The sequence below is a fragment of the Lasiodiplodia theobromae genome (assembly GCF_012971845.1).
Source record: "Lasiodiplodia theobromae strain AM2As chromosome Unknown scaffold_60, whole genome shotgun sequence".
NCBI lineage: Eukaryota > Fungi > Ascomycota > Dothideomycetes > Botryosphaeriales > Botryosphaeriaceae > Lasiodiplodia > Lasiodiplodia theobromae.
The window spans coordinates 27,830-42,353 of NW_023336542.1; the positions used below are offsets into that span (position 1 = coordinate 27,830).

Sequence of the window (14,524 nt, forward strand, 5' to 3'; positions counted from 1 at the left end):
GATGTTGTGCGCATTGTTGAGGGCGAGATCGGGTGGGTAGTCCATCTTTGTGGCACGGACTGTATCGGAGGAGAGGTGGGTTAAAGTGGGGTTATTCCGATGAGTATAAGAATGTGAGTGCGTCCCGTGAACTTTCTATGAGGATGGTCAAGTTGATACTGGACATAAATTTCATCTGAACGATGCGGGGAGGCTTAGCCACATAGGCTTTGATGACTTTGAAAAGTGAAAGACCCGTGATGAGAGGAATTGCCCGGTCTGGAGTGCTGTGTGTTGAATATTGACTCAAAGAGGCAAGGATATTGTGTAGGAGACTAGAAGAAAGGGAAGAGAATTAACTATTAGACTATAGAATAACGACTGGATATTTATGTACAACAAAGTGAAGCCTGAACACGTGACTAGCATGTGACTTGCTACTTCAACACTGTGCACTGTGCTGGCCAGCCTGGAAAATGCCATGCTGTTGGAAAAGGTCACAGCGTAAGCGCTCATTGCACCAAAGTGGACAAGCACGTCCATTTACTATTCCATCGAAATTCCAATGCGAGCTCCCAAAGTAGGCTAAATACAGCTCTGCATTTGGATGGCCGCTTGGATAAATTCGAATTCCTGAAATGGCCAGAATACTGTAAAATGACCACGGATAAAGCAGCAGAACCATGTCGGACTCATATCCCTTCTTCAACAATGTAATCACTCATTCATTATACTCCGAGCTCCGGATGCAGCCCATCTGGCTTCCGCTGACGAAAGAAAATTCTCAATTAGTCAGCCTTGCCCGAGATCGAGCGCCAGATGGCATCCATGGCGGTGACGACCTTCTCTGGCAATGGTCCCTTCGCCACGGCTTCCACATTGGAGACAAGCTGCGCCGGCTTGCTCGCACCAAGGATGACACCGTCCTGTGCACCGAGTGCAGAGTGGAAACAGATCCAGCGCAGGCTCGCTTCGATTTTGGAGATGCCGAGGGATTCGATGATGTCGTTGAGGCTGGCTATGGCATTGTGCATCTCTTCCTTGTCGTACTGCGCTTTGTAGGCCTGTCCCATTACGTTTCCATCTGCGAAGCGGGTGCCCTCTGTTTCGTTGGCCGTCAGCCGGCCGGTGAGGAACCCTCCGGCGAGAGGACTGCGGGCGGCAGAGTCAGCTGGGAAGGTCTGAGGTGCTACGAATACTCACCTGAATGCGTTGAAAACAATGCCATGCTTCCGGAGTGTGGGAAATAACGCATCTTCGCTACCCCGGCAGACGAGGTTGTATTGGCCTTGGTAGACACTCGGCTTGATGTAGCCTTTGCGATCGCAGATCTCGATGAATTCTGAGAGCACTTCGGGCGAGAAATTGGATACTCCAAGCTACCGTAAACTATGAGTATTTGACTCTAGACATGTGGTATAAGGTGCATACCTGCTTGAAGAGGCCTTTCTCATACTGAGCCTGGAGTGCAGCAGCCTGTTCTTCTAGTGGCGTCTGGTTGTCCGGTCTGTGGCAGTACAACACATTCACGCGAGCCTATTGTATCGGCATCAGTAGCAATATGTGGGGCTAGGCACATTTCTGACGGACATTCTCTAGCTTTAGCCGCTCATAACTTCCTTGGAGCGACTGCTCAATCGCCGCCGGCGCCAAATTACCGGAGCCATCTCCGGAAGCCAGGATTTTGGTGTCGATTGTGAAGCCCTGGTGAGCGGCTCCAGCGTCACCGAGAAGTAATTCCGAGGTTCCAGGGCTTGTTGGAGGATAGCGGGCGGCCGTGTCGATCTTGCGGATTCCAAGTGACTGCAGAGTCGAAAGCAGCTCTTTGACAGCTTCAGGAGTTGTGTAGGTGCTTCCAATAGAAGCTCCACCAAAGATAAGGACGGGCCGGTTTGACATGGTGTTGAAGATGTTACTTATTGTGTGACTTGTGGCGTGGAGGGAGAACAGTAAGTTCGGCGTGGAAAAAGAAAAAAAAAACGGAATTGCATGTAAGCAAGTAGTTACGGCTGTTGCTTACATTTTAAGCGTCAGCCCAGTCCCACCCCCACGTCTTGTTCGCTTGGTAATCATCCTCTTGCTTGCAACCCAATAGCACAACACCATGGATTTAGCGCGCCCCGGCGGATGTTGTAGGATTCCGTTCCGAAACATAATTACTACTCACACGTCTCTAGGTTTTAACATCACCTTCTGCATAACTCTGCTTCTCGCGGAAAATTTTCTCCATTTTTCCTATACTAACTGTCGAATTACTTACTATTTTAGAATCGATCGGAGATGGAAATTACGTATATATTGTATAAAGCTATTTGCAAAGAATTAAAAAATCTTCTGATAAGTAGTCCTCCGGGAATGTTTTCCCACGAGGCCAGCATCTTGCCGATTGATTGCTCTATTTACTTGGTTTGCTCCTTTGTTGCTACCAAGCCAGTGTTTCTTCCCGATTGGGTTTAGCTTAGTCCGTTCGGCAGTGGTTCATCACCACCACTCGCCGCATTCACTGATTGGCATCTTTTCACACTACTCAGATTACTGCAGCTTACTACGGTGACAAAATCAAATTGCCTATAGCAATCTCTTTTCATTTGCCGAGTTAGAAACAGCCATCTGTTTTTAACTTGGCCCGGTATTTCCTCCAAGCACACTTTATCCGGGCGCTCAAACTTCCTGATGGGGCTAACTATGAAATTGTATCAGCAAGGTACTCGCACAGCCAATCAAACAATAGCTTCAAGTTTTCAAATTATACAATATCCATTGAATGGGCACTACTAGTCCCCAACCTACGCTTGCTACAGACATGCGCATTTTGTTATTGGTCATTCTTGTGAACAAATTAAGTTGACTCTACGTCCACGGCTAGCTATTCTAGAGCCGAGGGAGTGGTCACGAAATATCGGAGGAGAAGTGGGTTCAAGTGGGTTTTATTCCGATGAGTATAAGGACACGAGCGGGCCCCGTGGACTTCTTTCGCCAACCCTCATGTTGCTCTTTGAGAAGTGCTTCTGCGCTACCAGAAGCCCCCTTTCGCTCTATTTCTGTAGTACTTAAACAATGGCTGCTTTCTGTGCACGCCAACTGCGTAGCAGTAAGTGTCTACATCTTTCATGACGTCTGATTTAGTACTTCGCTGACGGCAATAGCGCTTATGGCATCTGGCCGCTGGAGCGCTAGCTTTCCTCGAGACTTGCTTTTTGTCAGACCTTTCAGCCAAACATGCGTGCAACATCAAACACTACGGCCTAAAGATGGCCCAGCGCCGAACACGTCTACAGCATTGAGTCCTGAACGCAAGAAGATGAACGTGGCGGAACATGTTTTGTATGCATACAAACCCAAGCGCCAGTCTCTGGCGAGACTAACATACTCAGGACTACACTAGACCAGATCACGAACTGGGCACGTCAAGGCTCTTTCTGGCCTCTGAGTTTCGGTCTCGCCTGTTGCGCAATCGAGATGATGCACGTATCCATGCCCCGCTACGACCAAGATCGCCTCGGTATCATCTTCCGGGCCTCGCCTCGCCAGGCGGACGTCATGATAGTGGCGGGGACAGTCACCAATAAGATGGGTCCAGCACTGCGCCAATGTTATGATCAAATGCCTGACCCGAAATGGGTGATTAGCATGGGCAGTTGCGCGAACGGTGGAGGTTATTATCACTACAGTTATAGCGTTGTAAGAGGCGTGGATAGGATTGTACCGGTGGATATCTACGTTCCAGGATGTCCACCGACACCGGAGGCACTGCTGTATGGGGTGTTCCAGCTGCAAAAGAAGATGAGGAACACAAAAATTACGCGCATGTGGTATAGGAAATAAGGCGCTGGACGATGCAGTTGTTTCGAAAAGTTTGCTTTTTTTTTTTTTACAAGACTTTTGGCTTGGAATCGAAGATATTGGACAGCTCAGAATACTGTATCTAAATTGGGTCCGAAATGAATTTCCATGAACGCCGCCGCTTTGATGTAGATTGTTTATTCTTGCGCCTTTGCCCTTGAACCTCCTTCCTCCCCCTCCCTCCCGGCGAAAAAAGACAGAAAAAGACCTATGTTTCTTTATATCTTCGTACAAAGTCATTGATATCTTTGAGTGAATACGTGCATACATTCTGCATGAATCCAGAGGAATCATCTCCCAATTTTGTAGCACGTATGATGGTCCTAACCAACCAAAGAGTCTCCGGTGCATGTTTGGCGAATCCTAGTCTCCGGGATTCATCTAATCTATCACGTTCGAAGACAAGATCCCACAGGGCTTTCCACCGGTCTGTCGCGCGGGTAATAGTATCGAAAACTGAGTCTCTTAAACAACTGTTTCTCGAGGTTACGGTCATCGAAAGCAGCGCTGGATATTTGTTAGCGTAGTATCAAAAGCATTCATGGCAAACTCACCCAGGGAAACTGCTAGTAGATGAGATGCTGTGACCCCGCTGTACATATCATCTCCAGGTCCAGACCAAGTGTCTTGGAGGAGCAATGAGACAAATTTTGACAGCGATGGGGGCTCGACGCGTCGAGGCAACGAGGTCATTAACTGCCAGAAGTCTTCGGCTGTCTCCGCATCAAAAAGGTCCTCGTGGCAAGGAAGATGACCATTCAACTCGGATATGGCCACCAACGGCGGGTTGTTGAAAATGCCTGTGAGGAAGTTGTCATTCATAATCGTCCAGAAACCGATTCTGTAATTTTTGTTAAACTGTAAACCCGAAAATGTAAAGGAGAGCGATGGCGCACCTTATAAGTGTCTCCGATCTGATAAAAGCCTTCCAGTCAACTACGTGTTCTTCTCTCTTCATTCGAAACAGCCCAGTTGATCTTGCTATAGCAATTAGCCGCGGGTGTCGTTCAACGCGAATGCGCCGTCGCGTTATTTTGCTATTGATGCTGTCCTGGACGGCCTCCATGGTTACCGCTGCTTGAAGTATCTCGATCTCTTCATCAGAGAGACCCTCCGGAGAGAATTTATCAAATAGCCGCCGGAATGTGGAGTGTTGAAAGATGTATTCTTCGGCAAGGTCGAAAAACTGACGTGCGGACATGGCAGGGCCAGATTGCGGCAAATACATGGAACCAAAGAGAACTACAGAGAGTAAAAGAGGAGTAGACGCAATCTCGCAGTCAAAAGTTGGCCAGTGGATGACTGGATTGTGCTGATGGATGGTGTTGAAGCAGGCCCAGATGAAGTCCCGAGCGTTCCCAGCGGTAAAGACAGACTCGGCAAGAGCATAATTGAAGGGGTCCTGGTACCTTGAACCCTGATGGCTCATTGCTTCATGGGTACGGCTAAGCTCTGCAACGACATGCTGCATGCGCGTTTCCAGTTTGGAAACTCCCCCAGGAAACTCGGACGGGCATGTCACGGGGACTTCGAGGAGTTCCGGCTGAAACTCAGACATACCAATTAACCAAGATCCAGGATCGAAGAACAGGTTGAATGCAGCCAATTCGGCATCCAGGCTCGGGTAGATAATGTCATCGGTAGGCTCGGGAGTGGGCTTGTCGGTGAATTTTTCAGTGGTTGTCGCGGCACCAGGATCAGTAAAGTCCAGGAGGAACTTGACCGGAATGCGCCATGGAGGATGTGCATCACTTCTGCCGTCAACCTTTGGGACGGCCGCCGTGGAAATGTTGTTGTTCACCTGACTCTGTGGAGGTTCCGGGGTGCCTACGAGTAGGTAAGTGCACGGCACCCTCCGAGCGCGGCAACGGCTACACGGGCTCCCCGAATCGCAGGAAAGCTTGCTTTTTGAGCATCCGTCACAGGCCCGCCGCTTTTTACCTCTTTTTGCCGTTGGAAGGGCCACGTTACGTCCATCCGGGTTACAGGTTCGGACATGGCGGCGAGCCACGTCGCTGACAAATCATCAGAATGTGTATAACTAGCTGCAAATGGTTCAAAAACTGACACTCTTGTGAAGGCCCGATTGCAAAAAGGGCAAGTTGATGCGGTGCGAGCAGTATCTGTGATTCTGTTCAGCCGGCCGTGTTTCATTGCGAGGTCACCTGACTCACGTGTGGCCTCATGACGACGCAAGTGGCTGCTTGTTGAGTACGTCTTGCTGCAGATTTGGCAGCGAAACGAAGTCTTTGGCATTTTCCACAGTACGTCTGCAGTGGTCGGCTGGGAAAATGTGGAACGGGGAAGGTGGCTGAAGAGAGTGGGTTCTGTACCGTAGATGTGGGTTTTTTGCCGAGCTGAGTTTCGGGGACTTTTACCATGACACTATACTAAACATAGCGACGCATGTAACAAGACGAACATCGTACCCTTGTTCTGACCAATAGAAAAAGCAGATTCTCGCCGAATTCAGCTGTCAGCTTACAATCATGTCATCATCACTGCAACGCTCAGCAACCTCTACCATTTATGAAGTATTGTTGCCGTTTCTTCTTCTTGTTCTTTTAAAAAATGCAAATGAGAAACACGATGTGGTTAACTGGTGTCCTTCAAAGCATTAATTAAAGTTATGTTTACCGATTACAAGGATCGAATACTACATAATACGTAAAATATTTCTCATGGCCCTCGTAAAGAAGGATTGATGACTGCAGCAGGCCGCTTACATCTGGAAGCCTGTGCGACGAAGACATTCGTTAAGTACGAAGAGCCGCACATAGTATTTACAGAAAAGAAAGCCTATTTGGGCTTAGTCTCACCTCTGAGTGTACGTAGTCTCTGCCAGTCGTGTGCCCCTTAGAGGGCCAATCCATTGTGGTTTCAACAACAATTCCTTGTGCTAACTGGACGGTCTCAACTGCTCAAACAAACACATGCACGTTTCCGATGCACGTGCAAGCTTTTGAGAGCACATGTAAATGATCCCTTCATGACGTGGAACGCTTCGCAGAGTTTCGCATTATCTCTGGCATGTGAAACATTTGCATCACCTTCTTCGACTATCTTCACTCGGAGTTGCAAACTATTGGTCTGTGCCTGGCCTGCTGTTGACGACTTATCGTAGGGTAAGCTTGTTCTACCTTCCCGACAAGGAACGGGCTATTCTTTCAAGAAAGTGGTACAAGTCTGTGGCGGAACAGCGGGACGTTGACGGACTGTTCGGGAAGCTTGACTGGTGCGGTTCATGGTGGGTGGCCATACTGGGAGCGGAGAGCTATCTTTCGTTTGCGCCTTCATCCGAAGGTGGAGCAAACGCGGTTTCGTGCATGGGGAAAGAGCCAACAGGATGTTGTTGATTACAGAAGCCGTGCTTTTCGATGACAATACTGATGGACCCACCAAAGTGCTTCTCCGATGCAACATTGTGGGGTGGCGGATATGCCTTCCCCACAGCTTTTCCGCTCACCGGCCGGGGGGCGCCACGAAAGCCGGGGTACGATGCGGGGAAGCTTGACTAAACCAAGGCCAGGTCTTATTTATTTCACCAAGCCTTGGCTCCCGCTACCTCATCAGAACTCACGACCAGCCGTCTTTCTATCTTCCGACTCCTTTCTTCTGTACGATATTTTTAAACGGCAAGATGGATATCGCAAAGGTCGACGCCACTCACGTCGAAGATGCCGAGACATTGTCGAACGCAGGAAAGCAGCCGCGGGTCCAGTTGCCGCCCTTGTTAGCCGACTTGCCGGCCGAGGAGCGGGAGAAGCTCAACGTCCATGTCAAGAGGAAAATCGACCTGCGGCTTCTACCCATGATGCTGTTGATGTACATCATGAATTATCTTGATCGCAACAACATTGCAGCAGCAAAAATCGCAGGCATGAGCGATGACTTGAATCTGAAGGGGAATCAGTACCAGACAGCTTTAAGTATCCTTTTCGTCGGGTACTTGCTCATGCAGGGTAAGTCTCTTACTCGTCAATAACTCTACGCATATTGACTCTTTTCAGTGCCGTCCAACCTGATGCTCAACAAATTTGGAAAGCCTGCTCTGTACCTCCCGACATGCATGGTGATCTGGGGCGTCATCTCTACCTGCACTGGAGCTGTTCAATCGTTTGGCGGACTGGTCGCTTGCCGTTTTGTCCTCGGTTTCGTCGAGGCTGCATACTTCGTGAGTATCATGTGTCTGACTATTGTTACTGTAGCTGACGTACAGTAGCCCGGCTGTCTCTACTACCTGTCGGCATGGTACACTCGGAAGGAGCTTGTCCTCCGAACTGCGATTCTTTACTCAGGATCTCTAATTTCAGGGGCGTTCTCTGGACTGATTGCAGCTGGTATTACCGACAACATGGCTGGTGCGCGGGGCCTTGGTGCGTGGAGATGGCTATTCATCATCGGTATGCCTTCCCTCTCGCATAATGTTCGACTACCTGCTAACTCCTTTTTCCAGAGGGTGCTATCACCGTATGTCTACTTCCACCACGACTCTTGCTCGTGTACTAATTCTCGCCAGATTGTCCTCGCGCTGATTGCATTCTTCATCTTGCCCAACTTCCCTCGCACAACAAGCTGGCTTTCGGAGCCGGAAAAACAAATGGCTGTTTGGAGACTCCAAGAGGATATTGGTGAGGACGATTGGGTCAATGCGGAAGAGCAGACCTTCTTCCATGGCGCCAAGCTTGCTGTCAAGGACCCGAAAGCCTGGCTCCTTCTGGCAACCATCTATGGCTTCACTTCCTCCGGAACCGTCACCACCTTGTTCCCCAGTGTCGTCGAGGGGCTCGGCTATGGAAAAGTGCAAACGCTGCTTCTCACTGTTCCACCATACGTAAGTGATATACCACGGGTGTCACGGTATGAAAACTCATGAGTTGAGCAGGTCATTGGCGTGATTGCGATCCTCATCAACGCGTGGCATGCCGACCGCACGAGCGAGAGGTACCTTCACATCGCTCTCCCACCGCTCTTGGCTGTCGCAGCTTTCATCATCGCCGCCGCTACTACCGAGTTTGGCCCGCGTTACTTCGCAATGTGTCTCATGATCGGAGCGAACTACTCCGGATACGTCGTCGCTCTGGCTTGGATCTCCAACACGTTGCCACGTCCCCCGGCGAAGCGTGCGGCAGCCTTGGCTGGAATCAACGCCCTCTCGAACGTTTGCCAGATTTATTCGCCGTACATGTACCAAGGTATGACCTATGCTCCCGGTGAAGCCTTGCTTTCTGATGAAACTGATGAATTAATTGCAGATGCGTACGCTCCCCGTTACGTTGTACCCATGATCGTCAATGCCATCACGTCTTTGTGGGCTGCCGTATTCGCCACCGTTCTGCGTATGTTGCTTGTTCGCCTCAACAAGAAGATTGATGCAGGAATCTTGCTTCTAGAGCAGACGAGCGAAGAGGACCGGAAGCGGGTGATCGAGGAACATGGGCTTCCTGGAGAGGCAGTCGATAAGGGATTCAGATTCTTGGTCTAGACAGAGTTGCGAGGGGCTCATATTCTTGACTTCTGAGAGGCCAATCCGCTGAGCGGCGTCTTTCCATTGAACTAGATCATTTGCAGCGCTGAGAAATGAAGCGTCACTTTCGTCTAGAACAATCTTTTCGGCCTATGTAACTTAGAGACATTATAGACGACGGAATGAAGAACTTTCAGGAAATCTATTTTTGATTGTTGCCAGAACTTGGATGCAAGTACATTGAATAACTCTAATTTTGGGCAACGAAAGCCTCTGCTGAAACTATATCATAGGGGGGGTTCCATAAAGGAAATCAACTTCGCAAATCTGGACAGTACCTCTCTGAGGACCTCCGGGCATCTTCTTAGGCTAGTCAATCTTCGCGCTCTCGTTAGTCAAAGGCTATACCACCAATAGAGTGGGTGCGGCTCGTTGAGGCTGCTATCACTGGCATCTGGGCGCGAACTGTTCCGGGGTTGCCGAGAGAAGCCGCTTCCTACCAGGGCACGCAGCATACATCCCTTCGGAAAAGCAGGACGGCGAAGCTAGGTATTCCGACGTGCAGATCGTATCATACTAGAGAGAGCTTTGACACAGGGTATCTTTCATTGGCTGCTAGGTCCGATGTCCCTCGGCCGAGGAGCAAGCTTTGCCAAGGGACCGAAGACCTGGTTGGCGTACTGGGGCGGGAGCTTGTCCGATCTTGTTAATCAAGCCGTTCGTGATGACGACGTCGATATTGTGGTGCGTCAGTGGTTCGGATAAGTTTCCGCGGCGCCAACGCGAGCGGAAAAGGGAACGTAGCATCGTTCACGCGAACGAGAATCATCTCAATATTCTGTCATACTGTATCTAAAAAGTGGAATAGACTTTGATACGAGCTGCCACCCTTCGTTGATGGTCGCCGCCTAGGTATCAGCAAGCCGAACCACGTCGGAAGGGGAGTGTTGATAGTATTGATACCTGAAACACAAGAAGGAAAACTCGTGAATTTCAGCCATAGATGGCGTGAATGATTGCTAGGTGATTCGACGGAGACTATTCTGCAAGTGTTCTTCAGCACGCGGTGGATCTGATTGGCCCGGCTGATTGCTAACTTCAAATTAACATTCTCATATGAACCAAATAGCGGAATTGAGGATCTTAGATTGGTACTTTTCAAACAAAAGGCTCATTTGCTCACTCATCTTACAACTTCGCACCGGCCCGAGAGAGCAGGCTCAAGACCTCAGCAGCGCCTCTCTCGCCACTCCTCACAGCACCCTCCATGTAGCCCTTCCACTCCCCCGCCGTCTCGGTGCCCACAAAGTGGATATCGCCCACCGGCTCCCTCAACGCATGACCGACAGCGTCCAGCGCGCCCGGCGGCAGCGCGGTGCAGGGGCAGCCCCACCCCGACCACTGCTCCTGCATCCACTCGTGCGACACAGCCTCCACGAAGTGCTTCCGCGGCGCATCCGCATCGCCGAACAGCTCTCCGACCTGCTCCAGCAGCGCGTCGACCTGGCGGCCTCCCGGCAGCTTCGCCCACTCCTTTCCAGGTTCGCCGGCGAGGAAGCAGGTCAGGATCCACTTCCCGTCGACGGGCACGCTGGTGTCGCGGACGACCGACGCCGGGCCGCGGAAAGACTGCGTGAGGCCGCAGAAACCTTTCTCCACCCAGAACGGCTGGGCGAAGACGAGCATGACCTTGGTGTAGTAGCCGTACGACGCCGAGTCGGCCAGGACCGTCTTCTCGAACGGCAACGGCGGGTCGAAGGCGAGGGCGCGCAGCAGCACCGGCGACGGCACCGACACGACCACCTTCCTCGCATGGAAAGTCCCGACATCCGACTCGACCATCACACCACCGCCGGGAACCTGCTTCAGGGCGCGCACCGGCGTGGACAGCTTCACGGTGCCCGGCGGCAGGCGCTTTGCCATCTCGGTGGCGAACAGCTGCATGCCCTGGCGGCAGCGCAGATGCTGGCCGCCGCCCTTGCGGTCCGACCGCATCTGCAGCAGCCCGCCGCCCGACTTGCAGTAGTTGAGGAAGTACAGCGCCGACACGTCGCCCGGCTCCTGGCCCAGCATGGCGCGCGTCCACACTGTCGCTGTTGCTACGGCCGCGTCGCTGGCGCCGTTGCGCCGCAGGTACGCGTCGAAGGTGAGCGAGTCCAGGTCCGTGTCCTTGGGGTTGAAGACGTCGACGGCCTGGCAGTGCGCCTCGACCATGTCGCGGATCTGCGCGATGTGCGTTTGGGTCGCGGCGTCAAACTGTGGGGGATGTAAAATCAGCTCTTGTTTTTCTTCCTTTTCACCATGTTGGTAGGTAATTGCTCACCGCCGGCAGCCCCCCGTACGGAAACGACGAGCAATTGCCGTCAAAGTCCTGAAAGGCGCAGTTGCCTGTCGTGTTCTGCTCGATCAGCTCGGCGCCGTACTGGCGCGCGAGATCGATCATGCGGCTCTGGTTCGTGTCGTTTATCCACGCCGCCCCGAGATCCACCACGCCCTTGCCGCCCTCGAGCGCCTGGCTGAACGTCTTGCCGCCGACGCGGTCCCTCGCCTCCAGCACCAGGCACCGCAGCCCGCCGCGCGTCACGTCGCGCGCCGCCGCCAGCCCGCTGAGCCCCGCGCCGACCACGATGACGTCGAGCCAGTCCTTGGCGTCATCGCCGGCGCTCTTCCTCGTCGAGAGTGGGGGCTTGACGTCGGGAGGGCCGACGCAGGCCGTCGCCTCGACTTCGAACAGCCATGCCGGGTTGGCGAGCTGCGAGACGGGCACGAGCGTGATGGCCGGCCGGTGGGTGCCGAGGAACTTTTGGATGTGCCGCGTGTGCAGGCGGCGTTGCGGGTCGTAGTTGACGATGTAGAGGGTGAGCTTCGTGATGTCCGTCACCCGTGCGCCGGCGGCTGTGAGGACTCGGCGTAGGTTCAGCAGCGCGAGGTGGATTTGGGATTCGTACGACGCGGGCACGTGACCGTCCGTCGTGGCGCCGTACTGGCCTGAGATCTGGATCGTGTTGCCCGTGGCCGATACCGTGCCTTGGGCGTGGTACGCCTTTGGTGTGCCGGCGGGGTCGATGGCTTGGACTTTGGGAGACATTGCGCGTGATGAGCAGGGCACAGAGAGTCGATGGCCGGTTGGTTGCGAGGAGCTTGACAGTTGGATATAAGGAACGGTGCTTACATATCGATGCCTATCGCAGTCCCAGGCGGGGCTGATCTGGAAAGTAAAATCATAGGCGCATCTGTGATGGGGTCAACTTCTGAAGTGAGCACGGCAAGAATGCAACCTATCCGATAGGCCGAAAGATAAGCCGCCGCGCCGGGGACACTTTCCTTACCACTTCTCTTTTGGGACGTACTTCGGAACACATTCATCATTGATTGGTGTACATTTCAGAATTTGCTCAAAATCACTCTGGAACTCAAGCCCTAGGAGACAGGCGTCTGAATGAGGCTCCAGAGTTGTCGAAGAATTGGAGGCGGAGAAGCCGTCGGGTGGGTGCGGCGTGCGGAGGTTCTAATTGGCTAAGCACATTGTATACCAAAAACATGCCACGGCAAGCTAATCATTTGATGGAATGAGATGAGAGCAAAGGAAAAAAAAAAATGCAATCTTACTAAAGAATTGGAATAAGTTCTACCTGAGATCCATCATGTCCACCGCCCTTCACAGTCGTGCCATGCCAAAACCTTCTTGTTTTGCAACAGCAAGCATCCTCCTGTCCGCCTCCTTCAAATTTACGATACCGGCTAGAGCCATAGCACGACTAAGCTCTCTTTCCAATATGTGACCGATCGTCTCGACTCCGCGCTGGCCGTCAAATGCAAGGCCCCACAACACTGCACGCCCCACAAGCACAAAATCTGCCCCTAGAGCCACAGCTTTGAGTACGTCAGTGCCACGCGTAATTCCCCCATCCAGGATCACAGGTATCTGCCCATCAACTGCCTTTGAAATATCAGGGAGGACTTCGATCGTCGAGGGTGCACAGTCTAGCTGCCTTCCGCCGTGGTTTGATACTATGATAGCATCAGCACCGTGCTTAACCGCCAGAGCTGCGTCTTCTGGTGTCATGATGCCCTTCAGAATGACCTTCATGCTCGTTGTTTTGCGGAGGAAATTGATTGTCGATGTCCATTCCAACGACGCACTATGCATGGATCCACCAGCGGACGAGATGATATCTTGGGCTTGCTGGGCTGTGCGGGCATCCATTAGCAATCGATTGAAAGTTGGCTTTCGCAGTTTCGGCGCGTTTGCTGGTGATTCGATGTTGGCCAAGCGGAGATTCTCAGGCAGAACCAATGGAGTCTTTCGTTCGTTGATCCTGTTTCCGAGGACAGGCGTATCGACCGTCACGACCAGTGCTTCGTACCCGGCAGCTGAAGAATGATTAACCTGAAGCTCAGCAGTTGTGAATCGAGTGGCTTACCTTCAGCACGCTTTATCAGAGGAATGCTCTTTTCAAGATCTTGAGTCATATAGATTTGCATCCAAAAAGGCGGGTGGTTGTCCATGCAATTCCTTTCCTGCATGACCTCCTCTAGACTGGTCGTCGATTGAGAAGAAAGAGTCAAGTTCATGCCCAACGAAGCTGCAGCGCGTGCCATGTCGACTTCTCCATTACCGCCAACCAACTTTTGCATTGCACTCGGAGCAATGCCAATTGGAAGAGGGTATTTAGTACCGAACAGCGTGGTACTTGTATCGACGCTCGTGACATTTCGCATTACACGGGGTAGAATGAAGAGACTAATTTCCATTAGTGTATGCTGAATGTTTTCAGTTCTCAAACCCTACCGATCGAATGCCTCGGAGTTGCGCTTTACCGCGTTCCCATCATCGGACCCGCATACGTAGAATTCCCAGATATTCTTCGGCAACCTTGTCTTTGCAATCTGCATAGCCTCGTCGACTGTAATCGGGTCATCCCTCTTCATATTGTCTGACTGCATCGTCACTGGTCTTGGTGTAAGTTTGGATCATTGATTACTTTGGAGAGACGCGTGCTCTTATATTCAAATAACGGCTGGGACAAGTCTCCGACTTTCGCAGTGAGTAGCGAGGGGTACGCGCGCATAATGTAAGAAGGATTTCTTTGTGGCCAATTACATGCATACTGGTCGGGAAACTTCCAGTAAAACCGAACCAAAAGCGGCTAGCAACCCCAACCTCGGTTATTGCTTCCAATGACATCGTGCATCTATTCGGGGGTTGTAGGAGAAATGCCAACATTGTAGATT

The 14,524-nt window shown here is 51.8% G+C and overlaps 4 protein-coding genes across 4 annotated transcripts; 1 reads left to right on the plus strand and 3 right to left on the minus strand.

The window, feature by feature from the left end:
* Nucleotides 1-767: 767 nt before the first annotated feature.
* Nucleotides 768-1,878, minus strand: LTHEOB_12250 (Aldehyde reductase; the record flags this gene model as incomplete). Its single annotated transcript, XM_035509097.1, has 4 exons — nucleotides 768-1,131; nucleotides 1,183-1,358; nucleotides 1,411-1,515; nucleotides 1,570-1,878. The coding sequence occupies 4 exons, from the start codon at nucleotides 1,876-1,878 to the stop codon at nucleotides 768-770; spliced, it is 954 nt and encodes a 317-aa protein (XP_035364755.1).
* Nucleotides 1,879-7,462: 5,584 nt separating this feature from the next.
* On the plus strand, nucleotides 7,463-9,307 carry LTHEOB_12251 (MFS transporter; the record flags this gene model as incomplete). The annotated part of the gene is made up of 7 exons (XM_035509098.1): nucleotides 7,463-7,784; nucleotides 7,833-7,996; nucleotides 8,045-8,225; nucleotides 8,279-8,292; nucleotides 8,342-8,656; nucleotides 8,708-9,017; nucleotides 9,078-9,307. The coding sequence occupies 7 exons, from the start codon at nucleotides 7,463-7,465 to the stop codon at nucleotides 9,305-9,307; spliced, it is 1,536 nt and encodes a 511-aa protein (XP_035364756.1).
* A 1,170-nt stretch (nucleotides 9,308-10,477) lies between these two features.
* LTHEOB_12252 (Flavin-containing amine) lies at nucleotides 10,478-12,377 on the minus strand (the record flags this gene model as incomplete). The annotated part of the gene is made up of 2 exons (XM_035509099.1): nucleotides 10,478-11,545; nucleotides 11,613-12,377. 2 exons carry the CDS (start codon nucleotides 12,375-12,377, stop codon nucleotides 10,478-10,480), a joined length of 1,833 nt encoding a protein of 610 aa, XP_035364757.1.
* Nucleotides 12,378-12,947: 570 nt separating this feature from the next.
* On the minus strand, nucleotides 12,948-14,236 carry LTHEOB_12253 (Succinate-semialdehyde dehydrogenase; the record flags this gene model as incomplete). Its single annotated transcript, XM_035509100.1, has 4 exons — nucleotides 12,948-13,150; nucleotides 13,319-13,663; nucleotides 13,714-14,033; nucleotides 14,082-14,236. 4 exons carry the CDS (start codon nucleotides 14,234-14,236, stop codon nucleotides 12,948-12,950), a joined length of 1,023 nt encoding a protein of 340 aa, XP_035364758.1.
* Nucleotides 14,237-14,524: the final 288 nt, after the last annotated feature.